Source organism: Prinia subflava, chromosome 23 (assembly GCF_021018805.1).
Source record: "Prinia subflava isolate CZ2003 ecotype Zambia chromosome 23, Cam_Psub_1.2, whole genome shotgun sequence".
NCBI lineage: Eukaryota > Metazoa > Chordata > Aves > Passeriformes > Cisticolidae > Prinia > Prinia subflava.
In genome coordinates, this window is record NC_086269.1 from 6414227 (window position 1) to 6441442 (window position 27216).

Consider the following 27216-nt stretch of genomic DNA (forward strand, 5'->3'; position numbering starts at 1 on the left):
ACGTGAAGGTCCTGCTCTTTTTGACTCGTTCTTATTCAGTACCATCTGTGATGTTTTCACCACATAAAATTAGAAAAGGGCCCAAACTTTCAGGGGGGTCTGAACTGAAAAGCTTGTCTGTGCTTCCAGTTATAGAAATTAATGTAATTGAAAGTTCCTGTCTCCTCTTAGCACCCTTGCAGCTGAATCCTGCAAAGCCTGCATGGGGACCTCAGCTCATGGCAGCAGTGGCTGCATTAATTTGTAAAGTCCAGGACTAAGGAGAGTCAAACCCAAACTCCTGTTTGGTTTTACTGTCAGCAGTGATGGGATACAAATGGGAAAGGCTTCAGCAGCAGTGGATGGAATCCAAAAGTGTGAGGGCTTTCCCAGGCCAATGAAGTTGTGGCTGTGCCTGGCTGATGATGTTCCCTGGAACTGATGGGGAGTTTTTCCTGGAGATAAGGAAATCTGATGAAACCACATTTATTTAAACCCAGTTTTGCTACATGTCATACCAGGGAGTGACTCTGTAGAGAGGCTGCTCATCTTCAGACAATGCCACAGACCAACAGAACAGGGAGTTTTAGTAAGTTCTTTAAATGAATCCATTATATTTGAAGTGTTAAATTTCACCACAAGACAGTAGCACTTCCAGGGATGAGATGGACAGAATTGCTTTGACTGTGCCAAAGAAATGTAAAGAATAAAGGTCTGGAAAGGACATTTGGTCACCACCAGCAGCACTTATAGTGAGATAAAATATTTATGCTTATGAATCCAAAGGTTCCCCTCCACACAGCACAGAGCAGGGAATAATATGCACAATTCCAGAGGGAATTTCACACAAAAGGCAGCATGAAGAACTCTGGTCTCCACTGCTTTCACTGGCATGAAGTTACACCCTGCCTGCATCACTCATTCAAGCACCTGTGGAGTCAGTGGAAAGCAATTGGTGCTTCCAAAAACCTTCCACCAACTTTGCCTTTGTGTCTTGGACATTTTTCCTAGGAAAGGAAACCCTGCCCTCTGGAGACACCTCTGCCTCTCTTGGTATGCAGGAACGGGAGACAACAGTCTGGGGCTGGACCTTAAGCATTCCATGTCTAAGGTTGGGTGAACCTCGTTCCACTTTCATTTCTACAGTAAAACATCACATTCTCATAAGACTTTTCATCAGGTTTTTTTCATCAGTTTGAACCAAAACCTGGCACTAAGGAACGGCCATTAAACTTGCAACAAGGAGTCACAAAACTGGAAAGACAAAGTAAAATAGAAATTACAGAGCTCCAGAAATCCTTGGGTTGGATCCAGGATGTGATTTCCTCTCAGGTTTCTTTCACGCTCCTGGGATGACTGAGCTGAGAACTGATGGATCCTACACCAGTGAGGGGCTTCTCCTTTGGGAATTGGGACCTGGACTGGAGGTGTGGGAAGGGAGGCAGATAGGTAAAAATACCAGGCCAGTGGCCATGTAATCATAGTGATCTATTTTTCTTTATAATTATTGAATAGATGTACTTTTTTCTGAGACAGAAGGCTGTCCACTTGGTCCAGCTGCTCAAGGAGGGCAATTTTCTTCACATCCACTCCACAGAGGAACAAACCCTCCTCCAGCTGGGAAAAAACTGGAGATGCAGGTGTAGTTCTGTGGGATAAGATGGGGAAGGTTCCCTTTTCCCTGCTGTCTCCTTAGCAGAAGTTCACAGCAGGTCCGCAGCCAGGCCCAGTCACACTGTCCAGGAAGCAGCAGGGATTTCTCCTATCTGAGAATTAAACCACTCTGGCAAAGTCCAGAAAAGGGGAGATTTGTCCTCAGCCTATCAGGGTTATTCCCAATCAGATCCACACTGTGGGAACAACAACCTGCTTCAAGAGAAACTCTTGGATGAGCCATCTCCAGCCTGGGCAATGTGACTGGTAGGAAGAGCTCCAAAGGTTGTTCTCCCTCAAGAAAGAAGCAGACTGGGAAGAGACCTCAGCTGGAAATGATTCTATAGAGACAAAGAAGATCAGATTCTGGAATGGAAGGCAAACAAATACTGAAGAGGATCAGTATCAGAAAAGGGCAATTTTCCTCACGTTTCATGAGCAGATTGTTTTGTGCTAATTCCCATCTAAATTTCTGTCTGGCTTGTTAGGACTACGAGTCTAAAGAGAGGAGGAAGCCAGAAAACTCTTAACAAATTCCATTGTTCATGAATAAAATCAGAGTAGCCTCTCAAAACAGTGTTCAGCACATCCCAGCATTCTATCCCAAATAAAAACAAACCAAAATGAAGGTGCCTTTCATTGTACTCAGTTCTGCTTTCACTGCATGGCTTAGCCCTGAAGAATTAATGTTTTGATATTGATCTCCTTTAATTATCCTAGAAGATAAGAGATGGATCAGAAAACACCCTTGGTACCTTTTCTGATTATTTCAATAACTCCTGTCCTTCTCTCTGTTTGCAGGAGGGAACGGTTGTAGGGGACACACTGTCCCTGAGCTTCAGCCACAGCATAGAGACTGCAGCAGCTCAGCTGGGGCCAGGTCACTGTCACCCGAGCCAAATGTGACACTGAGAAATCCCAAAGGATTGCCCCATTCTTTACTGCCCCCTCCACAGATGCCAGCTGAGGCATCCACGACCTCTGACAGAGCAGCTCTGAGATGTTACAGATTCCCAGGTGCCTGGAGAGACACTCACTTCCCCATGGTCTCTAATGAGCTGTTTCAGTCTCTTCCTCCACTCACAGAGAACTCCAAAGGGAAGAGCATCCACATCTCCCAATGGGGCCAAAGGTAAGTGTGGGTTTGCAGGTGGCCATTAAAGGCTCCTGATCCAGATCAGCAAACCCTCAGCCAGGGACTGTCTGCAGACACCCAGCTCCCCATTCCATGCTCCCAAAGGAGAACACCCCCAATCCTTCTCCAGGGGTGGGATGAGTCTGGGCTCTCAGCCATGTCTCCAGCTCAGACATCTGGGGTTCCCTGAGATCAGCAAGAGGTGTTGGCTTTGTTAGGGTCTGTCTCAGGGATCTGTCTCCAAATTCAGCCCCATTGGCCACTGGGCACCTCAGCTCAGAGAGAGGAATCTCCTGAAGGGGTGTGACCAGTTCAGGCCACTGCAGGGACACAGACATCACAGCCACCACCTTGTCCAGCCCCGTCTGTCCCATCTGGCCCCTGAAGCACAATGTACAACAGCTCTAAGCAGAACTAATACAATGTCAGTCATTGGTGGACACAGCTTTCTTGTACCTCTTCAAGTTGGAGGGGCACAAAGACTCCAAATTTCCTAGAAGAATTAAACATCCCATTGTTTGTTACTGCTTCTTATCATTGCTCCCTGATGACCAAGCAGGATGTAGAAACTTTTATCCTGAGTGAGCATAAACAATATCAATAATATCAATAACATTGCAACATGTAATTTAGCCAAAAGCTGCCTGCTCAGGGTGCTACCCTGTCAACTGGGGCATGCTGCAAGTGCCACCCAGCAGAGGAAAATGGTTAAAAGTGGTCAGATAATGGATGGTCTCCACCAGCTGCTGAAATCACCACTGCTGCTTCCAAGGGTGAAATGCTGCAGCTCTGGGGCATGTCACAAGAGATCAAGAAGGAGAAGGGTTCTGTGGAGAAGAGGGAGTCCTGGACACCAAAAAAATACCTCCAGCTCTACTAGACTCCAGGGAGCTGCATTTTGGCAAAATGTGAGTGCTGCTCATTGAGAGCAGCCTTTGGGCAGGAGCCACTAGAATGATCCTGAATGTCTGAGCCCAGGCCAGAGGTGCTGAGCTTGGAAATGTTGATCTAGATATGACATAATGATTACCAAGGCTTAGGTGTCTGAGTGGTTATAGAGAAGTATGTCTGGAATACCAGAATCCCAGAATCACTGACATCGGAAAAGACCTCTGAGACTATCGGGTCCACCTGTTAATGTTTTTATATTGATCTCATCTTGTCACCCATCCCAGAGTGCTCAGTGCCACATGCAGGTGTTCCTTGAGCACCTCTAGGGATGAGGACTCCACCACTCCCTGGGCAGCCTCTTCCAATGTTTAACAACCCCTTCTGTGAAGAAATTCTTCATGGAAGAAATGGAATGGACATGAGAAGGTTCCTCTCTGCTCACTGGGCAGGATCATGACAACAGGGCTGGTGGAGGAGAGTAAACTGCATGGGTTTTCAATAGTGTTCAACCTCCTGATCTGGCAAACAGTGCAGAACTCAGATTTCATCACCAGAACCAATAACATGGAGTGAGTAACCCCCTGCGTCATGATTTAGTTTATCAGGGAATCATAGAATGTCTTTTCCTGAAAACCAGTTCAGTGTTACACTGCTCAGGCAACTGGAAGAAAGGGGCCTTGGATGGAGTTGCTGCTGTAAGAGGGAGGACTCTGAGGAATATCAGTTATCAGAGGCAGCTCTTCCCTGTCTCACACAGCCAAAGCCAGTTCAATAAATTGCATCAATCATATGATCAAGAAGAGCTGCAGAAATTAAATAACTTTGTCACCAAATGCAGAACTGCTCAGCACAGACAGTTTGGCAGTTCTTGTACACTCAGAATTTTGATACCTGCACACCACTTTCACCACCTGAGAATACTCAGTGACCCATTATCCTTTCACACCATCCAGGGAGACCAGATCCACAGCAGAGGATGCCTGAGAAGCATCGCTCTGGAACCAGTACTGACATCGTCCATGGGCATAACAGAGTTTTGTATCACAGACAGACCCAGTGGATCACAGGTTCCACTGCAATCCTTCTCACAGCAATGGAAATCACCCCATGGATCACTTCAGATCACTCCATGGATCACCTCAGAAAGTATGGAAAGCATCCAGCCCTCCCCTGGCTCTTGCAGGCTGTTTGCAAATCTACAGACAAGATATCCAACATATCCCAAAACAGGAGATCTGCGGCACAAAAACTGAACACAGACTTCTCCATGTCACAAAGGCATAAACTCCACTTGGAGAATGACCAGAATAGAAGGACAGAGCCCCAAACTGGGAACTGGCAGCAGCTGTGACCCAGCTGAGCCCTGTCCCTGCAGATGGAGGTTAATAATGGGGTACCTAAAAGCAAAACTCTCCTTACTCATCATCAGGGGAGCCAAGGGAAGACTGAAATCTCCAGGTGGAGAATTCTCCAGACACAATAGCCCTACACAGCAAGGAGAGTCCAGACACGTTCCTGATCCACCTCAGAAGCCCCTCTCCAACAAGAGCATACTGAGGGCAAGGCCAACAGTGCCCTGCAAGACACGTCTGAGGGCTAAGAGTCATCCAAAAGAGTCATTTTTCCAAAGAGGACAACTCCTTTGTATGTCTCCAAAGCTTTAAGTACAGCTGCTGCTCTCAACCTCCTCCCCTCTGAGCACAGCTCCTGTACCAGGTGCCCCCTGCACCAGTCCAGTTCTGCAGAGCTTCAGGCAGACCAGGGGATGTGCCACAGCCACATCAGATTCACCCCAGGGGACACAGCCCCAGATGAGCCCGCAACTCAAAGCCCAACTTGGAGCCCGACTTGGAGGTGAGGTTTCCACAGCAGAACCAGTTCTGCCAGATGAGCCGTGCCCCAAGCCAGGAGTGTGTAAATGGAGCCACTCCCTAACCAAGGGCAGCCAGAGCTGGAGAGGATCCCTCTCAAAACAGCAGTTCTCCTCTCAGAAAAAGCCATCATTCTCCAAGTGACCGCTCCAAAGCCATGACCAAGCCCTTGACCATGGCTTTGGCCAGAGCCTGCCAGGACTCATTGCTCCAAAGCTGTGTCCTCCCTAGGAGAAGGCAGCTGCAGCCCCAAGTTCAGGCATTCTACCATCCCTCCCACTACACTTTTCTGCTCTTCAGTGAGAAATTCCCTAGAACAAATCACTTCCAGTTTGTGTAACATCTCTGGTTCCTGTCCCAGAGGATTTACGGAGCTGCTGACAGCAGCAAGCCAAGGCCACCAGTGCTCTGGGCTGGCCAGGGCTAATTTGGCATGTGTCAAACATGGAGTAATTGGGCACATGGGCAGCCAAGAGTTCATGATAACATTCTAATGAGGCAGTGACGTTTCTTGGCATCCATGCTCTGGGACACACCCTCCTACTCAATCCCAAAGGAGGGAGGCTTAGCCAGAGTAACCTGGGACATTCAGATGTGGAAAAGGGCATGGTTTGGCTCATGCTGCTGACAGGGAAGGGGAATTTTTCAGTATCTCCATCATTCCTTAGGGCAACAGCTCAACAGTTTCAGGCCTTTGGTGGGAATCAAGACAAAGTGAGTCTCACACACATCCTGCAGTAGGAATTTTTTCCTTGGGACCAGGGACCACCAGGAATGAGTCTGGGAGCTTTTAGGGTTTGTGTGACAAAAATCCCCCTTTGTCAGGAAGTTGTGGGGGCTTCTGGGCTGGTGCAGAGCAAGTCCTGTATGATGGTTCAGCAGCCCTGGAGACTCTTGTGGAAGCTGCAGCTCCTTCTTCTCCAGCTTTCACTGCAATGTTTTGCAGTTCAAAACATGAAAACCACAGTCTTCCAAGGCTATGGTTTGTGCAGACCAAGTCTCTCCCAAGACTGCAACAGAACATGGTTGGTGCTCCAGAGCTGGGGGTAGCAAGGGCATTGGGACAGCGTTCAGTCATCACCCAAACCATGTGATTGTCAGTGGGAGCTCTACTGCATTCACAGGTAGATCCTTGGGAGGGTCTGAGCTTACTGCTGTGTTTTACATGCCCTGTGCTTGTAGGCAACATCTACAAGAAGGGGTCTGATGCTCAAAAATGATGGACCATCCTCCACTCTTATATATTTCCTATCCCAAATGGGACCAGATGCTCTGGAGAGGAAGGAATTGAACAGCTTCCACTGGGTCCTCTTTCCTGATTAGTCAGGTTACTCCAATTAGGATATTTATTTCAATTTATGACTCAGTTTTTTTTCTGGAACCCAAATCAGACCTTTTGGGCAAATGAAGCAGGGGCTGGGTGGAGAGAAGAGAGGGAAACACCACTGCTCTGCTCTGCTCTGAGTCAGACTGTCAGGAGCTGACTCCTTCCAAGACAGGGTATTTTGGGCACGTTTTCTGCTAGACTGAAACAGCTGGACAGCCAGGAGAGACACTCTGACTGCACACCAGGCCTTCTGCTCTTCACCTTCCCATCCTCATATCGTTGTGGGTTAATGCCACCACAGACACCGAGGAATTGGGTTGCCCAATATCACAGAGCTACAGCAGAGATACCTGCACTGAGCCAGTCCTATCAGTTCCCCTCCACAGCCCAGGAAACAAAATAAAGCCCTTAAGAGTGACTCATCTGACCCACTTTGCTGAAGGATGCACTCGTAAGGGCTCTCCAGCAGCTGCAGGGCAGCTCAGGTGCCTGGCTCTGGTGGGCAGAGCTCCCCAGCACTGCCCACACCCCCTCAGGGTCACAGCACTTACTTGGAGCTGGACTGGGCCTGTCCGTAGACCCCGTCCTGCTTGCAGCTCGTCACGGGCTGGGCATAGACCACGTCAGGCTTGTTGCTTGAGGGGCAGGACAGGGCCCGTGCCGGCATTTTTTTGCTGCTCCTGCTGTTTCCCTGCTGGGTGCTGCAGCTGCTGTAGATGCTGTGGCGGTTGAGGGTGGCCTTGTGCTCGGCGCGGCCGCCGCCGTGGGCCTTGCGCAGGGTGCCGCGGGGCGGCTCGCAGTACAGGTCGGGCTCGCTGCGGCTGCTCTTGATGTTCTGCACGAAGCAGTAGTCGCTGCCGGCCCGGGGGCTGCACAGGGGCTTGCCGTGTGCCCGGCTGGCCCAGCCCTCCATCTGGCTGTAGGAGCTGTAGCGCCGGCTCTCCGCGTCCCGCTTCAGCGTCCCGTTGTACAGCTACCAAACACCAAACACAGCGGGTTAGGGCTGAGCTGAGCTGCGCACCGCTGGGCCCCAGCTGCCTGTGACTGCTTTCCTGAGCCTCAAGCATTTTCGTGCCCAAAATTTATGGGAGGTTATCCAACCTGCAGCCCTTACAAAGGAGCCAAACCCCACCTGGATATCAAGGATGCTGGGGGATCAGGATGTGGGATCTGGGAGGTTAAAATAGAACTGAAAGCTGAAATGTGACCCTGGCAATAGAGAAAGTGTGTCATTCCCAACACACAGGGTCTAACCCACCCTGTAACTACAGGAGCTCACTGCACATCTCTCACCATCATGGAGCTTGATGCCCCATTCTGACCTTCCACCAGTGCCTGCATTTATTTTTCATTTCCTTATGCTCTTCTCTTCCCCTTCCATCTATTAGTTCCTTAGAAAGAAAATAAAGGGAGTGAAAAATTAGGAACAAGGGATTCTTGAATCAAACTGTGCCAAGAAACAAGTGGAGACAACGAATATCTGCTTATGAGTTACAAGGCGTGTAGTATCTGCTCAGATAATGGGATGCTCTGGGAACAATGGGGAATGTGCAATAAAAACTGAAATGACTAAGACAGGAAGTAAAAAAGAAAGGATAAAAGATGGTAAAATAAACCATCTACAATTAGCAAAACAAAAAATGGATATAGCTGCTGTGCTATCAGTACAAAATGCCTTCACCACTTCACCAGAAGTCCTCCAGATTTGCATCAAGTTTGCCACACCAGGATTGAATTCAATCTGCTTCTGCAATGTTAAACCTTTGGGATGTCAGTGCTGGCTTGTGAGAGCCTGCAGGATTATGTCCAAATGAGAGACAACTCATTCAGGTGTGCACTCCAGAAAGGAAAATAAATTAAACAGTTTTAGTGCTGTTTGGTGATGCTGAGTTTGTGCTTTGCATCCCCTCAGCAGTCTGGTAAGGACATATCCAAGACATACAGCAAATAGGGATAAAAAGAACTAAGGAATAAAACTGCTTGCCTCCATCCCCCTTTGATTATCCTGGGAAAGCTCATCCATGGACTCCTGGATCAAACTAGGTTTTTCATCCAACTCTAAGCAGTGACACTTTGGGTGCTGCTTTCTGCAAAGGCCACCCAAGGGTCCCTGTGGCTGGGACAGAAAAGTCAACACTGGCTCCTAATTATTTCCTTGGAACTGTTACAAGCCTGTGCCTGGTATAATAGTTCACATCACTGAAAAAAAAAAAAAATCCATATTTCCTAACCTAGAAACACTCAATGACAGAGAAATAGGAATCCTCTGCCAGCTCACCCCAAGTCCCTCAGCTCTGCCCTAACTCCATCCCAGCCCCAGCACATGCAGCATCATTCCTGCCTCCAACACTCTGCAGAATTGTCATTATGTTAATTAATTAAGCCAAATATTTCCATTAACAAACTGATCTTCAGGAATGCAGGGTATCCTCTTGGCTGTGTCCCAGACAGCTGCAGAGGTAATGGCTGAAACCTTTCCCAAGGGGCTCCCTGGCACCACCTGGGTGGAACCAAACCCTTTAGTCCAGCTGTGCTGATGCCCAGATCACTGTTATTTAAGTAGTTTTCAGACTTCAGGTGTGCATCTAAACAGGTGAATTGCTGCAAGGGGACAAAAGGGGAGCAGATACTCTCTGTGTGTTCTCCAGAGGATACAGAACAAACCTGGTGCTGAGTTCAGAGCCTCCTGCAGAGCTCCCAGGGTTTGGAAGGACAGATTGCAGGTCAAAAGAAGAGCCAGGGTGAGGCACATCAGAGTACAATGTGATGAGTCTTGGGGTCTCTCTGGCAGTGGGACAAGCCCTCTGCTGCCCAGGATAAAATCCAGAACAGCTACATACATAGTTCTCTCTATCCCAGGCTTGCTTGGGATGCAGCACAAATGCAGCAACAGCAAATCATGACTTCCATGAAGTCATGATCTACCATATATGTCCTTCTGAGGTGAAACCATCCTCATTTCAATTTCTGGGTTCAGAAACCTAGGGACAGTGAGGAATGGACAGGGCTGCAGTGGGAAGGTGCAGGGTGGGACTTTGTGCTCAGTAGAGCTGCTGGCAGCAGCTGCAGGACAGAGAGCAGCTTGTTAGCTGTGAGCCCTGCTGGCTCTCTTTATGAGTCAGTTTAAACTGGGATTATTCTTTAGAGCTGTCAGAAGCTTGGCAGAGCTGTGGAGCCCCTAGGCATCTGCTGAAACCAACTCAGGGAAGCCTGGAAGAGGAATTTGTTGTTTATCTAAAGCTGGGAATTGCTCTGCAGTGCACTCACTGAGGGGAGGGGGGAGTATGTTTCTGTTTACTGAGACAGAATCATGGGTTCTAGGTTTCCTGCTGGGTTTTAGAGTGGCTGTAGCATTGTCCTGCTCCTTGGCAGCCCCGAGATGGGCGAAGCTGTTTGCAAAGACACCTTTCTGCAACACAGGAGCCATGGGCTGCAAGTCCGAGCAGGTCCCAGCAGGGCGGGGGAGCCTTTTGCAAACTCATGGGAAAATCGTTCTCGTGTGATGTGAAGCTCATTACCAAAGGCAGTCCACGACTTTTATTGCTGATTCTACCAGATGCTTGGCTGAGCCCATTTTAATCTCTTTCAAGTGGCACGGACCTAATTGGTATCTCAGAATTCCTTTTTGCAGTAGGAGCCTGATCCAACGGCTCCAGATCGATGAGGATTCTCCTGCCAGCTCTGGTGGACCTCAGACCTTGCCAAAGAGTCTATGAATCCCTGCATGGCCAGGGCTGACCTGATCCCTTCCTGTTCCTGGCAAAGTGCCCCGTCTGTGCCTTACAGCAGCTTTCCCACACTGAAACATAAATCCCTGTGTTGGATGCTGACCCAGCTAAGTCAGGGACTGTCACTTCTAGTACTGGAGCAAATGTGGCCAAGAGAATGGAATTCCCTGCAGCCATCAGTGAGACAGGATGCACAGCAAGGAAGAAGGGAAGCATTCTGTGGCTGGAGAGATGCCATCTGTGAGGGGGAAGGTGATGCTGTCACACAGTCTGTGGTTTGAAGAGCCACCTCACAACATCTCCCAACTTCTGCTGATGCCACTCTGTGTGCAGGGAGCTCTGCCTGTGCAGAAGAGCAGCAGTGAAAGGAAAGAATCAGTCTCTGGCCTTCAGACCTCATCAGTGCCCAGATTTCCTAATGCCATGAGTGCATCTGCCCACTGCCCATGGGTCTGTGCATGGTTTGCCATCCACACCTCTGCCCTTTAGGAGTGTGGGGAAATGCTGGGAAAGACCAGGAAGTCCCTCAAAGTGGGGTGGAGACAAAAGGCAGGGATTCTCTCTGCACTGCAGACTGTGGGAAGCATTTTGAAGGGCTCAGGCTGTCACTGAGGCTTCTCCACACAGAAGATGAGAAGTTGTAGCAGCTTGGAAGGTGTTTCCTTCCAGCACATAACTCCTTGGCAATGTGCTCTGGCAGCCCAGAAAATCATCCATGTCCTGGGCTCATCCCCCAGCATGGGCTGCAGGGAGGGAGAGGATTCTTCCATCTACTCTGCTCTTGTGACACTCCCCCGGGAATACTCTGCACAGTTCTGCTGCTCAGAACACAAGGAGGACATGGAATTGTTGGAGCAAGTCCAGAGGAAGCCACCAAGCTGATAAGGGGACTGCAGCACCTCCTCAGTGGAGATAGGCTGGGACAACTGGGAATGTTCAGCCTGGAGAAAAGAAGGTTGTGTGGAGACCTCACAGCACCTTCCAGGCTCTGAAGGACTACAGGGAAGATAGAGAGGCACCCTTCATCAGGAACTGGAGTGCCAGGACAAGGGAATGGCTTCAAACTGCCAGAGGGCAGGGTTAGATGGGATTTGGGGGAGAAATTCTTCCCTGTGAGGATGGTGAGGCCCTGGCACAGGCTGTCCAGAGCAGCTGTGGCTGCCCCATGCCTGGAAGCGTCCCCGGCCAGGTTGGACGCAGCTTGGAGCACCGTGGGATAGTGGAAGGTGTCCTTGCCCATGGCAGGGTGTGGAATGATGTGATCTTTAGAGTCCCTTCCAACACAAACCCTTCTGCGATCCTATGATTCTGATTCCAGGCATTCTAGGTCCTGGCTGTCCCCTGTGGCTTTAGGATGCAGGAGGATGCTCAGATGCAGCCAGGCCACCTGACATTCTGAATTTTAGCCTGAACTTCTTCTCCCCACTTTGAAATGAGTCTATCTGTGGGAGGCCAGGCCTTGGGAGCTGTTCATTCATAGTCAGACAGGGAAGGCAGGGAGGGAGGAAAGGCACTGGAGATGAGCACTGGTGGTCCTGGTGCTTCTGTCAAGCCCAGGGAAGAATTGCTTCCCTCCCTGGCAGCAGCATAGACCTGCCTTTAAACTAATGAGCATTTGTGGATCTGCAGTTCTCAGCCTGCAGTATGTTCTAGGAACAAGTGGAATATCCAAGACACGAGACAGGTAAACAAATGTCTTTAACCTCTTATTTCAGCTGGAATAAAACTGGTTATGAAGAGAAAGTCAAAATGGCATTTTCCCAGCCATCAGCCATGAGTGCTTTTCTGTTTTTTTCTTCCATAAAACCCTTTTGCTTGGCAGGAAAAGTCCCTGTCTTTCCCCTACTTTCCAGAGAAGCAGCAGCACAGAGCAAGGTGCACCAGCCCAGGAATGGCATGTGGATCCAGCTCTGCCTTCCTACGTCAGAGCCCTCCCAGAGAACTGGGTGGTTCTGATTCTGCATCTAAGGACGCCATCAGTTCATTACCTGCCTGGATGTTTTTTCCCTTGCAATTTGTTTGTTTCTAGAGCAGCAGACAGAGAAGTGAGGGCTCCGTATAAACATGTCAGGAGCAGGTTTCTCCCAGGCTGGAGGGCAAAGCAGAGGAGATGCAACCTGAGCAGGTCCCACCCTGAGTACTGGGTGGGGAGAGCTCCTCACGCTCCTTGCGAAACCCTCCGAGTGCTGCTCCCTCCGTAGCAGGGAGAAAAAATTGCAAAACCAGCAAATACATTGTTTATCTATTTCTGAAATGCTCCTGCCCACCTCTCCCAGGAGTTGCTTTTCCCCATGATTTTTCATCTCTTTTTTTCTCATTCAACTGAGATTTAGGTCTTTGGTTCCGTTTGTTCTAGCCAAGGAAAGTAATGTCCAACTTGCTGTTCCAAAGCCTAAAGCTTCATGCAAACCTCCCAGGGACACCAGGCTCTGACCAAGCAATGGCATGCAGTGGCTTTAAACCTTTGCTTTCTCTGGCAAGTTTTCCAAACTACTCTCTTTTGGGCTTCTTTTAAGCTTGGATGTATCTTCACAACAAACAACAAATTTTGACCTGAAATCCTTATGGAACAAAGCTCCCACTGACACTGAGAGGTTTGTCCAAAGAGGCAAAGGCAGGCAGGGACAACAATGATTACCTTTTGTTCAGGTAATGCTCCTGGGAGAGAGAGTGCTGACACTTTCTTCCTCAGAGGATTTTTGGTTAAAAATTTTCCTGGAGTCTCTGGTGCAGAGGGATCACCGGTATGTGATTCTCATTAGTGCCACAATGGATATAATTACTACAGGTAACTGCTTTTATACAGCACCACCAACCCAGGCAAATATTCATTGGTCTGAGAGCATGGCTGCTGGCAGAGGCCTTGTTAAAGTAACACCTGGGCACCCCTGGAAGAGAGACACTGAGTGGCTGGAGCTTGTCCAGGGAAGGGAATGGAGCTGGAGAAGGATCTGGAGCACCAGGAGCAGCTGAGGAAGCTGAAGGGGCTCGGCCTGAAGAAAAGGAGGCTCAGGGGGAACCTTCTGGCTCTGCACAACTCCCTGACAGGGGAGGTCCTGAGCAGCTGGGTCAGGCTCTGCTCCCAGGGAACAGGGATGGGATAAGAGGAAATAGCCTCAAGGTGTGCCAGAGGAGGTTCAGGTTGGACATCAGGAGGAATTTCTTAATGGAAATGGTTGTTAAACATTGGAATAATCTGCCCATGGCAGCAGTGGAGTCACTGTCCCTGGAGGTGTTCAAGAAATGACTGGACCTGGCACTCAGTCGTGATGGGTCAAAGGTTGGACTCGATGATCTTAGAGGCCTTTTCCAGTCTCAATGATTCTGTGAAAGCCCCAGCTCAGCTCTGTGGGGATAAGGATCTGCTGGAGACAGGACACATCTGAGATTCCCTCCCCAGAATATCCAGGGTTTGTTTGTCCTTGCTGGAGGCAGTGCTGGGGGGACACTGTGGACACCTCCACATCATGTGAAGGATTTCTTGTGGAAGTAGCAGCATGGAGAGCCAGGTGGGTTCTGTACCTTGTCCTTGTCTTGCCTCATCTTGGTCATTCAGGGGGACCTGGGAATGCCCCGACTGCCTGCCTGCAGTGGACCTGCCAACCCAGGAGACCCAGGCAAGAGCAGGATGGGAACTGAAACTCAGAGGTCTTTGCTGGTGGCACCCCACATGCTGCCCTCCATGTGTCTGGGGTTTGGTTGTGCCTCTCCAAACCTGTGCCTGCAGCTGGGGTGAGTGCCCAGGTCCCTGCAACCCACAGACCACCCAGCTGTGGCTGTGGCTTAGCAACACTGCTGGAGAGACTCTACTTTTGGGTTGAACTGAGCTGTCAGAGACAAGGGTGTGGCTCGTGCTGAAGCTTCTGCCATGACTTCACTGCTCTAGGTGCCCATCCCAGCTTCCTTAACCCTCCTCTGGGCTTTTCTGTGTAAATCGTGGTCACCACTGACCTTCCTGCAGGATCTGAGGTGTTGTTCACACCAGGACACAGTTCCTGAGGCTGGAGGGCTTTGGGAACTGATGGCCACTTAGAGCTCACAGTGGCAGAAGGGTGACAAATATGTCTGAGGCTCCACAGCAGCTGGGTTAAGGTATCACCCTGACACAGAGGGGTTTGCAGTCCTCCCGTTACTGCATCCCAGTGTCTGAGCAAAGGAATTCCCAAAGGCTGAACATCCTTGAGGGCTGTGCCAGCCCCTGACACATTAAAGAAGGAAATGCTGCAGCCAAGAGCAAATCCAGTGCCCTCCAAGTGCCTCCAAGTGGAGTGGCCCCACTTGCTCAGTGTTCCTTGCACTGGCAGCGAGAAGGTGCTCACTGGGACAGTGATGCTGCAAACGAGGCACCCCACAAAGGTAATTAACAGAAAATAATCTGTAATAATGCATGAATCAAAGAGTTTAATCCAAAGGGTTAGAAACAAAGAATTATGGAATCATTAAATTAGAAAAGCCCTCTAAGATCAAAGAGTCCAATCATTAACCCAACACTGCCACATTCACCCTAAAAACCATGTCCTCAAGAGCCACATTCACAAGTTTTTGAACACTTCCAGGGCTGGAGACTCCACCACTGCCCTGGGCAGCCTGTTCCAAACTGACAGATCCAGAAAGAGCTCTTCCTCCAGATCCATAATTTCTCTTACTCTAATATTTGAACATCAGTGTCACAAGATTGTGAAGAAAACACAGAAGTGAAAAGTTTGACATTTCCAGGAAGACACAAAACAAGACAAAAGGAGGAAGTCAGTGACAGCAGCTTTTAAGAGCTGTGGGTAGGACGGTACACCTTTAGTTCACCATCTACCAGTGCCTTAGATCAGGGCACTCCAAGAGCAGTGTCTCAGATGCAGGTGCTGTGGGACAACACCCTGCACATGGACTCCTCACTGCACCTTTTTAACTCCAGGGGGACTGGGAGTCAGTCATTACCCTCAATATTACACTGGGTCATTTACCTGAAGTATCTGAGTTTGCCTGTGTGCCTCAAAGGGCTTTGCCACTTTTCAGACACATTCACAGCACTAGCCCCAGCTGGAAATAAGTTCAGCAATTTTGCCTTCAAAAATAGAATTTGTTTTATCTTTGGTTTCACGTCTTACAACCTAGGAATTACAAACAGGAAACATTTTTTAGGAAACCCAGAACCTGCTCAGACTTCAAACAGGTCAGTAGACAAAAGCTGAAGTTATCCCAAGCTGGAGGCTGGTGGTGGATGAGTGGAACCTTTAATACTGTCTGGAAGAAGCAGAATGGACACTGCTCAGTGTGGCTGGGGAGTCTAGTGTCTGTTGAGCTTGTTAAGCACATTTAAGCTTGAGGTTATGTGTTCCAAAGTGCAGGTGGCACCTGGGACTGCTTGCCCCTGAGTGCAGTCATCTCCCTGTGTACTCATCTCCCTGCTCCATGCAGCTCCAGTGGCAGGAGATAGGGATCCAAGGGGGCTGATTCATCCTGACCTGACAGATCTCCCAGAGAGAGGAGATGAATCATCGCCCCTACCTCTGTCTTTGTTGGCCTGGGAGGAGTCAGACAGCTTGTCAGGACTAAATGGCTGATTCTCAGATAGACTCAGTTAGGTAAGACAAATTTTACTGTGAATCCTTCACAAGTCCCAATCCTTTTTGCTAAAGTAACCCAGATCATGAAGAACTTTATCAAAAATATTTAGAATTAAAGACTTGCATGTCACTTAAATTTGAAGAAAGACACTCTGTGTAAGCACAGTGGAGTCTCTCAGAGAACAGACAGAGCTGCCTAAATCCCTGGTGAGCCTGGAGGGACTGAACTGTTGTGTCCATGGGACTCTGGTGTCTAATGAAGGTCCTGACCTTCATCACCACCTTCCAGCTGTTCCCCAAAACACCAACACTGTTGACTGAAATCCCCAGCAGCCAGTGACATTTCCACCTACCCAGCATTTGTCCATCTGCCACAATGATTGGGAACAAGATCAGGAATTAACAACAGCAAACAATAACCCTCACATCAGCAACAAGAGCTGCAGTAGCACCTTACCAGCATGAGCAGAGCTGGGCCTTGGCTTCCTCCCTCTTTAACAAAAAAACCCATTTACAAACCCTTGCAATGGCTGAAACAGAGCAATTTTGCTTGGACAAAGCACAACAAACTCCATTCAGGAATCATAATAGGCAAACAGCAACATATCATCAAAACAAAACATCCCAATTGTTTGATTTGTGAAGCTCATATTTTCCACCTCTGCCTCGGGAGCTGCCTCAGTTGCATTTTTCTGGTGGCCACAAAAACCCTGCCTTGTAACCAAGGCTGGACCCTCTGCAGGGCTCCACAACTTAGGGATGGAGGCAGGACACATGGATGGATGGATGGAAGGATGGATGGATGGAAGGATGGATGGATGGATGGATGGATGGATGGATGGATGGATGGAAGGATGGATGGATGGAAGGATGGATGGATGGATGGATGGATGGATGGATGGATGGATGGATGGATGGATGGATGGATGGATGGATGGATGGATGGATGGATGGATGGATGGATGGATGGATGGACGGATCTGTGCTCTGACCCATCACAGAATCCCAGAATGGTCTGGGTTGGAAGAGTCCTCCAAGCTCATCCAGTTGCAACCTCTGCCATAGGCAGGGACACCTTCCACTATCCCAGGTTGCTCCAAGCTGCGTCCAACCTGGCCGGGGACGCTTCCAGGCATGGGGCAGCCACAGCTGCTCTGGACAGCCTGTGCCAGGGCCTCACAGGGAAGAATTTCTCCCCCAAATCCCATCTAACCCTGCCCTCTGGCAGTTTGAAGCCATTCCCCCTTGTCCTGCCACTCCATCCCTTGAAAATAATGTCTCTTCATCTTTCCTGTAGCACCTTCAGGTACTACAAGGCCACAGCATGGTCACCCCAAAGCTTCTCTTTTTCAAGCTGAACAATCCCAACTCTCCCAGTCTTTCCTCACAGCAGAATTCTCCATCCCCCTGATCAACTTGGTGCTTCCTCTGGACACATTTTTCTCTTCTGGGAACAGAAGCCCCCTGGCTGGATTTAACCAACACTGAAATAGGCCAACAGACAGGTTGGAAATAAACATTTCAAAGACACTCCAGTGCTCCCACTTTTCCTACTGAACACCCAGTGATGCAAACTCAGCAAGTGACACCACTGCCTCGCAGCCATCATGCTACAACAAGGCCATTAGGAAAGACCCAGATAAATCCTTCTGAAGCTGAGGAATGCTGGTGCTCTGAACAGGCAGAGGATCAGGCAACCACCAGGAAAAGCTGCAGCCCTGTCTGTGTGCTTGGAGTCACCAAAACCTTTCCTGGTTCAAGCCTTTGATGGCTGACACAGAGCAGCTTTACAGTTCCAGGGTGGTTGAAAGGAGATCTTTGCTTTTCTCATATTCAAATCCCAGATCTGTGAATTGCTTCTTTCTGCTTTAGAGCTGATGAAAAGCAGGGAAGAGCAGAGTACAGGCCTGAAATGGAGGGGCAACATGAGCACAAGTTGTCCCAGTGGACTGTGAAATGGTTTGGAGCGATTCCCTGTGTACCAGGGGTTCTGTCACCAAGGACCAGGAGCTCTGTGGGATATCCAGACTCACACTGCACAAAGACAGGTATGTTCTCACCTGTGCTTTTTCTGGAAATCTGCAATAATTTTTTTGGAAATCATCTTGGAAGAACTGGACCCCCTTTTTTGCAAGCACAGAGAATGTCTGGGAAGGGTCTGCAGTAGCACTGAGGTTGGGAACAGCAGCACATATTTTTTCTAATGCAAATCCCCTGATTCCCCAGCCACATTCGTGTCATTCACAGCCATGTTTTGGTGCACAGGAACAAAGATGGGAACTCCTGGATGTGCTCCAGGCTTGAGCTGAGCTGTGATACTCTAAACTCAACCCTAATCCCTCAGGCAGCTTCCAAACTCTTGTGCCATTGGATATCAACCCACAAATCCAAACTAAATCTTGTCCACTCTAAAATGCCCACATAAAACAGCTGTGGGGCCCTCGATCCTCCTCCTCCACTGCACTGAATCCCTTCCTAAGAAAGCCAGGATCCCTCTCAGGCGAGCTTCTGAAGCACTGTGACCTCTCTACATGACTGTGAGAGGTTCTTCCAGTCCAGGTCACCTCAGACATTGCCACAATTCCCAGATCAAGGAGTGTCTTACCGGGTATCCCCAGCTGCTGTTCCCTGACTGGGTTTTGGTGTAGTAGCTGCTCCGGGATGTGCCGTAGCCATAACCATCAGCTAAACCATCATACATGGAACCTGCAAATGGAAAAGGCATGGTCAGCACAAGAAAACATTCCTAGGAGAAAGCATTCCCAGGAGAAGGCAATCCCAGGAGGAAGGATTTCCAGCAGGTCCCTTTCAGAGCACAGAGCTCTTTTTTAACAGCAAGTTTACTTATGGAAAAGTGACAGTTATAAATCTCAACAGGAACCTAGGGAATACAGGCAGCAACAGGAGCCCTTGTCAGTGCTGGGAACTCCAGCCCTCACACCACAGACCCCCTAAACCACCCCAAGGTTTGCAGCACAAAAGACCAAGGGCCATAAAACCCAAAGCAGAGGAGCAGAAAGGATCAGAGACGGGGCCAGTGTCTGATGTAATGAAATTTAGAACCACAGAATGATTTCGGTTAGGCCTTAAAGCTCAGCCTGTTCCATCCCCCTGCCACGCACAGACACACCTTGCACTATCGCAGGTTGCTCCAAGCCCTGTCCAACCTGGTCTTGGACACTTCCAGGCATGGGGCAGCCACAGCTTCTCCGGGCACCCTGTGCCAGGCCCTCACCACATTCACAGGGAGGAATTCTTTCCCAGTATCCCGTCTAACCCTGCCCTCTGGCAGTGGGAAACCATTCCCCCTTGTCCTGACTTTCCAGGCCCTTGTAAAGAATCTCCATGTTTCCTGTCAGCTCCTTCGGGTACTGGAAGGTACAATTAGGACACCCCAAAGCGTCTCTTCTCTAGGATTGAACAATCCCAGTTCTCTCAGCCTTTCCTCACACACAAGGAGTTCCTTTCCTCGGGTCAACTTGGTGGCCTCCTAGGTGTTGTATGAGAAGAACCTGATGATATTTTGTGCTACCTGTCCCAGAATGTCTGGCCATGGAAAATTGTAGTAAATTCCCCTCTCTGAAGGCAAAACCCACCCTTGACCCTTTCACCAGGCCACTCCATGTCCAAATCCCACCAATCCCATCAGCATGAGCAGCCTGAGCAAGGCTTGCTAAAATCAATCAATGCTCACTAATAAACACCATGGATAAAGGATGATCCAGTCTATTTAACACCTGGGGATCTAAACCGGTCAAACACTACAAAACCTCATTGCATGCTTTGAATTCCAATTTTGCCTCTAAAAGATCACTTGGTGTGTCTATACTTTCTTTCCTTGAAAATGTATAGAGCTCCATCATTATTTTTGGGATGCTGGATGAATAAGTGAGACTGGATCTCAGGTATGTTTTATAAATATGCAAATATCTTGGATCGGGAGGAACCCATCAGCCATTTTTCCTATTTCTCAGTGCTTTAACCAGAGTTTGGATTTACCTACCCCAGCCCTTCCAAGAGCTCTCCCAGCAGTCTCTGGCACTGAAACCTTTGGATCCTTCCTAAAAGCATTTTACTCAATGCCACATTCCTCACTACAAGCGAAATGAAGTGAATCTTTCTCTCTCCACAGTGGAATTCCCTTAACCCCCCTTTGGATGGTAAAATTAAGTTTAGGATGATTTCAGTTTCATTTTCAGAAGTGCTCAATAATTGTGGCATCCCAGGTCCCGTTATGAGGAAGTGCAAACCCTACACTCCAATTAACTTCCAGGGGAAGCTCTGAATGTCTAACAAAGTACAAAATCAGGACTTACCTGTCCTAACTTATGCACCTAAACTGGTGGGTAATGTCAGAAATATCCTAATCTCTGTGATTGTTTGATAAGACTCATCTCTGAGATAAACTGGATAAGCTTCACCACAAAGGCCCTGGAGCCACTCAGGTCTCTTCCAGCCACTGATCCTTGGAATAAACCTAATTTATTGCCCTGCCTGAGGCACCCAGAACCTGTTATGCTGATTTGGTTTGTGGCTAAAAATTCTTGCATTTTCTCAGGAAGATGATTCCTGTGGATGTGGTGTAAATAATGAGATTTGCTTTCTATTGTGAGCAGGACTGCACCTGGAGAACATTCCTGGATGGAGAACGGCAACAGCCAGGTCGGCTCCCAGCCCTGCACCTGTGCAGGAAACCACAGGAGCTGCTTTTCCATAGTCCAGAGACTCGGTGGGCACTGCACCTCATCCAGATCTCCCCAGCCCAGAGTGCCTCATGCACATAAACTTGCACAGAACTTGCCGGTAAGGCAAGGAAGTGGCCATGGAAATGCAACAGGAGATTCAGTGATGTTCTTCACCTTGTGTTCCCTCTCCACCCTGTGATTTCCCTTCAGCTCCACATCAGGACATCAGTATTGGGCCTCAGCAGCAGCAAGGCAGTGCTGGAAGTGGTGAGTTTGGGCCAGGTGATTCCCCAGGACACAGAATTATCTGATAACCATAAGTCTGAACACAAAGACAAAGCCATTCCATGATAATTTCCTGGGAATTCCTTCTTCAAATCAGCCTCTCATTCTCTGTAAACATCCTGTAACTGCAGGTGTGAGCAGCTGGAGCATTTTCCTGGGTGAGCAGCTGTAAAAAGGGGTTCTGTGCCTGACTAACAGGTCCCTCTGACCAGTCCTGCCTGGGGACCACAGTTTTCCTTTCAGGATCTGTTCCTGCCATGCACTCCAGACTTTGGGGTTAGAGCAAGGAGACACCCAAAATAAGCCAGTTTAGGCACATCTGTAACTGTCTTCAGTAAATTCACTGCTACATGGCCAAATTCAAGAGATCAGGCAGTTGGTTCAAGTTTATGTTCTCCAGCAGTGGAAGGGTTGCCTTCACCTCCCAGAACTTGTACATAAGAGCTTATAAACACATAATTACACAGAACCTCAAATGTTCAAGGCATTTTGAAGTCACCCTGCTGGTTGGAGAAGATACTTCTCCTGCCACCACTCAACTGGGATTTATTGCCTGGAGAACTCAGTCTTGAGGCAAGGAAGAACCTGGGCATTTTCTGGTGGAGGTGGCTGAAGAAAACCTGATCTTTCTTTGTGCAGGTTTGGACACTTTTCTGCTTGGTTCATCTTGACAGCCAGCTGGGAGCTGTCTCCCCTGCCCTTAGGGACAGGAAGGAGATCCCTCTCTTCAAACACCTTAAGAGTAAAGACTACACAACCTGGTCACAGGTCCTTGGAATTTGGAATAAACCCAGGCAATGACAAAAAACCCATTTGGGTCAGGGTGAAAATGCTCTTAGTGGGAGATCCCCCCTGTGTGCTTTTCTCTGGCTATGTCCATGTGTCTGTGTCCCAGTTCTTGTCACCCAAGCAGCTGTTTAGGTCCCTGAAGGGCCCATGTGGACTTGGGCAAACACAGAGCCAATTCAAACCACTGTACTCAGAGTAGATAACACAGAACCACAGCATCACAGAATCACTGAGGCTGAAAAAATCCTCTGAAATTGAAGGGTCCAACCATTTCCCCAGCACTGTCATGTTCACCACTAACCCATGTCCCAAGTGCCAAATCCATTGAACACTTCAGGGATGGTGACTCCACCTCTACCCTGGGCAGCTGTGCCAGGACCTGACCACCCTTTGCATTAAGAACTTTTCCCCATATACACCCTGAACCTCCTCTGGCACAGCTTGAGGCTGTTTCCTCTGGTCCTGTCCCCTGTTCCCTGAGTAGTAGGGCCTTCCTGGAGTACAGCCTGACCCCCCCCGGCTGCCCCCTCCTGTCAGAGAGTTCTGCAGACCCAGAAGGTGCCCGCTGAGCCTCCTTTTCTCCAGGCTGAGCTCCCCCAGCTCCCTCAGCTTTCCCTCATGACAGAGGACCCTCAACAGCTAGGACAGACTGGAAAGGTGTGGTAGAAACACACAGAGGAGGGGCAGCCTCTCAGTGACCATGTGGGCAGAAAACAACCCTGAAGGCTGCTCAGATTCCCCCCTCCCCAAATTATCATCCCCGCCATGACATCTCCTTTAAAACTTAGACATTTTAAAATCTCTTTTATCTTCAGTGGGACAATTCATGAGGGTAAAATCCAATTACATCAGATAAGAAGTGCAAAACCTTGCAGTGCATCTCTGTGAGTCCCCCTGCAGTGCTCCCGCTGGCCTCATCCCCTTCTCCATCCCTGTTATCCATTACTGCATGGCAAACTGAGGCTGCCATTGAACCCAGTGTAGCTGTTCTTGATGAGTTATTTCCTTTCCTCAAAGGCAACTCTCCTCTCTTGCAGCTGGCACTGATGGCAGGAGGAGAGCTGTGCTCGAAGTGCCATTTTCCCAAAGGCAGCCGGACACATAGAGCCAATGTGGAGATTGTGGAAAAGGATGTCTGTTAATAAATATTAATCTGTGGCAGGGAAAGGCAAGACAAGAACCAGTCACTGGCAGTGCAGGCTTGGCAAGTTAAATCATAAACTATGCACGGCTTTAAACAATAAGGATGATTAAACATAGGAAAAACACAGGGAGAGCAGAGGCCTGTGGGAGGCAGAAAGCAAAGCCTGGGTGCCTTCTAGGAGAGAAGTGTCAGTGAAATCCCAGACACTGAGATTCCTACAGGAATGACAAAACTCCAGTTCTGCCTTCTGGCCTCTGAGCTAATGGGCTTGGGATTTTTTTGTATCCCAATAATCTGAGGTTTGTGGAAGAGTGGAACCTTTCACTGAATCATCTCACACTGGGAGAAGTTACAGAAGTCTGCAAAAGACTTTTTATCCCCCAAATCTGCCCTTCACATCAGAGTCCTGATCCCCACCAAAGCCAGGTGGGGTCCCATCAGACCTTGGTGGAATTACTCAACTGTTAGCCATAGCCAGCACAGAAACTTTTCAACCCAGCTGAGCCATAGGACAGTTGGATCTGACACTCCTTGGATGTGTCTCCTCAGTGACAAATCACTGGCAGAACTTTCTTGTAGCCAGAAGACTTTGCAGAACAGAGCTCATGGCTACAAGGAGCTGGTTCAGCTTGGCCTGACCTTTTCCTCTACCATGCAACTGAAATTAATTTTCTCTGGAAATGTGCATTACTCACAAATTCAGGGGGAGCCATCTAGTTTGGTATTGCCATGGGGAGGAGGACAGATAAGCCCTAGAGCAGATCCCACGGACCCCACAGATCCCAGACTCCATGGTCACCCTTGGGAATAGCTGTAGCTGCTGTGCTGAGCCAAGGCCCCACTGGGTTCAGGAGTATTCTGCTGGCAGCAGGTTTCTGCCCACTGCCTCACCCCAGTGCACACCAGTTTGGGCCCAGATTGGCCACCTTGCCCTTGAGGGACACCAGATCTCCAAAGTGGCCACAGTGCCTTGACCTGCTGGACTCCAAATCACCAAGTCATTTATGGCTCCATCAATCACTGGGATAGTGAGGGAGTGTGTGCCGATCCCCTAAAGGAATTCCAGCAATGGGATACAACACCCCCACCCTGCTATGTGCATGAGGGTTCCATGTTCCCCATCCTACACACACCAGGACGTGGTTCTTGCCACTGGGGGAAGCTCTGGGCCCTGCTCCAGCTCCAACTCAAACCACAGCTCCAAACACAGTAACAAACCTGGACCTGCCCAGCACCTGCCCAGCCCCACGCTGGGACTGTCTGGGAGCAGAAGGAACAAAGCCCCACTTCTCAGGGGTTTTCGGAATTCCCCAGCTTGTGCTGCCTCTGAGGAGCATCTCTGACAAATCCCGAGGGATGCAGGGAGCTGAAGTTGGATGAGGGTTTGGGCAGGCAGAATCCACACTTAACAGACCCACATAGCCTCTCATGGGGGATGCCCACCTGATCTTTGGGTAAGAGCAGTAAAACCCAACAGCTGAAAGCTGAGCCTGACCTGCTCCAACACCAACCAGGAGACAATCCTGGGAACAAACAGCAGCTTCTCACCCTTCTGGGATTCCATCCAGGAATGCACTGGGATGAATCAGCCCCCAGGACCTTTGCTGGCCAACCACTCCTGGTAGGAATTAGATGGGGGGGGGCCTGGGCCCCGTGCTTGGAGGCAACTCCTGGGAGTGGGATGTGACTCAGCTTCCCTGGGATACAGAAACCAGAGCTGCACATCTCCACGCAATTCCCATTCCCAGACATTCCCCAAAGTGTCTGGAGGAGGGGTTTAGCTTGTTGAGCAGAAACAGGCAGTTTAGGAATGTGCTATTTTTTTTCCTTTCCCAGGGATTTCACCTGGGCTCCTCTCCAAGCAGGATAATCCCCCTCTGCCTCCCTTCCTTCCTGCCTATGGATCCCTCTGCCCCCTTCCCTCTCCAACCAGATCCCCTCAGCTCATCCTGCTGTGTATTTTATTTTGTCAGGTCTGTCACTGTAACACCTTAAGCAATAAACCATCTGGAGGTGGGAGGAGATTTCTATCTTCCACTTTGGTGGCAGAGAAGAGCTCTCCTTGGCCCTGCCCCCACTCATCTGCTGGAGTCTGAGTCCACAAAAACAGAGGAAGCAGGGGTTTGTTCCTGGCAGAGCCCACCTGCCCTCATTCTGGAGCTGCTCCATTCCCTCTGTTCCAGCAACTGCAATTCCCAGAGCAGGGATGGCTCCTGTGGAAGCACCACCTCCACACTTCCCCCAGCAGCGTACAGCCACCCACCTTCTCTTGCTAATCCAGCCCCAAACACGTCTCTGGACCATGGCACCTCACCAGCACAGGATTCAGCCTCACCATGCAGCTTGGACAAGGCAAGCTCCCAAAGGAGGGACCGGAGCCTGGCCCAGCTCACCCAGGACCCCCCTCCATGCTGCTCACTCTAGACTCAGCTGAATGCTCCGTCCCAGCTCCAGCACCCCAACGGCCCCTAAAGCCTGGGGATCTCCTCTCCTTGCTGGGCTCAGCCAGGCCAGAGCTCTTCGTGGCTGCTGGAAAAAGCTCCTCCAAGAGCCAGGAGGTTTTGCACAGAATTTGTCACTACTCTTTGGGTTTGCAGCTTCTAGCTGGGGAAAGCTGGGCTTTACCTCCAGATTGCCTTTCTCCAGGATGGCAGAGAGAACCATTTGTCAAGCCTTGATCCAAAGAGGAGGGGTTTCCAGCAGGACACCTGGCTGCTGGGCTCAGCTGATTACTTGTTTCTGTGGCACACAGTGCACAGAGGTGGAACAGCTGCCTGGACCCCAACACCGGCAAATGGAGGGGGCTGTGAAACACCCCCACCAACCAACACCAGGGACACTCCTCCAGCTCAGCTCCTTCCCATCACTCCCACCAGGGGTCCCAGAGACTCCACACTTCTCAGCCTGCAAATGGGAGATGTGTTGGGATTTCCAGAGGCAAATCCCGAGTAAAGGTTTGTGTTCTGTGTGTGGGCACAGTCTCCTGCTCTGCACCTGCCCAGCACTCACGAAGCAGCAAAGCCTCAGCCCCAGCCCATGGCAGGGTGGAGGAGGAGCACTGTCGGCTTTGCCCATCCACAGGAGGGGGTGGCGGGGAATTCCAGCCATGGGGGCACTTGTAGAGGAAGGATTTGCAAAACCAGACAGCTACTCCAGCTTCAGAGCCAGGGAAAAATTGGTTTTAGCACCACACTGAAATGTCCAAGTGCCTCTGGGATGTGGAGCAGAGCAGCATTCCCGGGATCAGCTCTAGCTGGGAAGGAGATGATGCATCCAGCTCTGTGTCCAGTTCTAAACCCTTCCATCCAGTCAGGAGATCTTGGCACAGCCTGCCTGAGGTGACCCGGGAGAGAAGCAAAGCGACGTGTTCCCCCTCCACAAACCCCATCAAAACACCCCAGAGCACCAGCCCTGCCCCAGAGGGCTCCCCTCGCTGCGGGACTTTACCTCGATTTGAGTGGCTCACACTTGATGACACCGACGACTTTTGCTTCTGCCTCTTGACCGTCATCATCACCTGCTCCTGGACCCGCTGCTTGCCTGTGCCCTTGGTTTTCAGCTTGTGGTCCGAGGGCAGGGCCAGCGTGGAGCTGGCCTGGTCCTGGAAGCACTCATAGGCCAGCGCTGTTTTCAGCGGGGAGTGGAGCATGGCTGGGGAGCGCGGGCACAGGGGCTGCACTTCACTCACACGGACAACACGAGGCCACCGAACACCGGCTGTGCTGGGCTCAGTCCCCCAAACCCCTCCTTGCCATACGTGCCCTGGCCCAGAGTGTCTCAGGGCTGCTGCTCGCAGCTCGGCTCCACGGCGTGTGAGCAGTCACACCCTCTGCCAGACTGGATATACAGCCCTGCCCGCACACACCCACGCGCTCCCCGCCAGCCCCAGCACCCCCGTGCCGCTGCGGGGCAGCTCCCAGCCCCAAACCTGCCCCCAGCCCAGCCCCAGCCCTGGGGGCCAGGGGCACGTGGGGGATGCCTGTGGGCAAGGTGGGCAGTGGGCTCAAGGGCTGGGCAGGGACATCATCACTGAGAAGGGTCGGGGTGAGGATCTATGGGTCTGGGTAGGAAATGGAGCTCCCTGGCTGCCAGGGGGCTGTAGCATCTCCCACACGGAGTTCCAGTATTTCCCTCTGTCCAAACTGCATCAACCCCGGGTCTCAGTGCC

General features: G+C 50.1%; 1 protein-coding gene across 1 annotated transcript in view; it reads right to left on the reverse strand.

Moving 5' to 3' along the window:
• PKP1 (plakophilin 1) overlaps window positions 1–26853 on the reverse strand; it is a 48486-nt gene extending 21633 nt beyond the window's left edge. The window contains 3 exon segments of the mRNA XM_063418349.1: window positions 7408–7829; window positions 18751–18851; window positions 26496–26853. Of these exon segments, the coding sequence (XP_063274419.1) occupies window positions 7408–7829; window positions 18751–18851; window positions 26496–26697 (725 nt within the window). The 5' untranslated portion in view covers window positions 26698–26853.
• Between the last annotated feature and the right edge of the window lie 363 nt (window positions 26854–27216).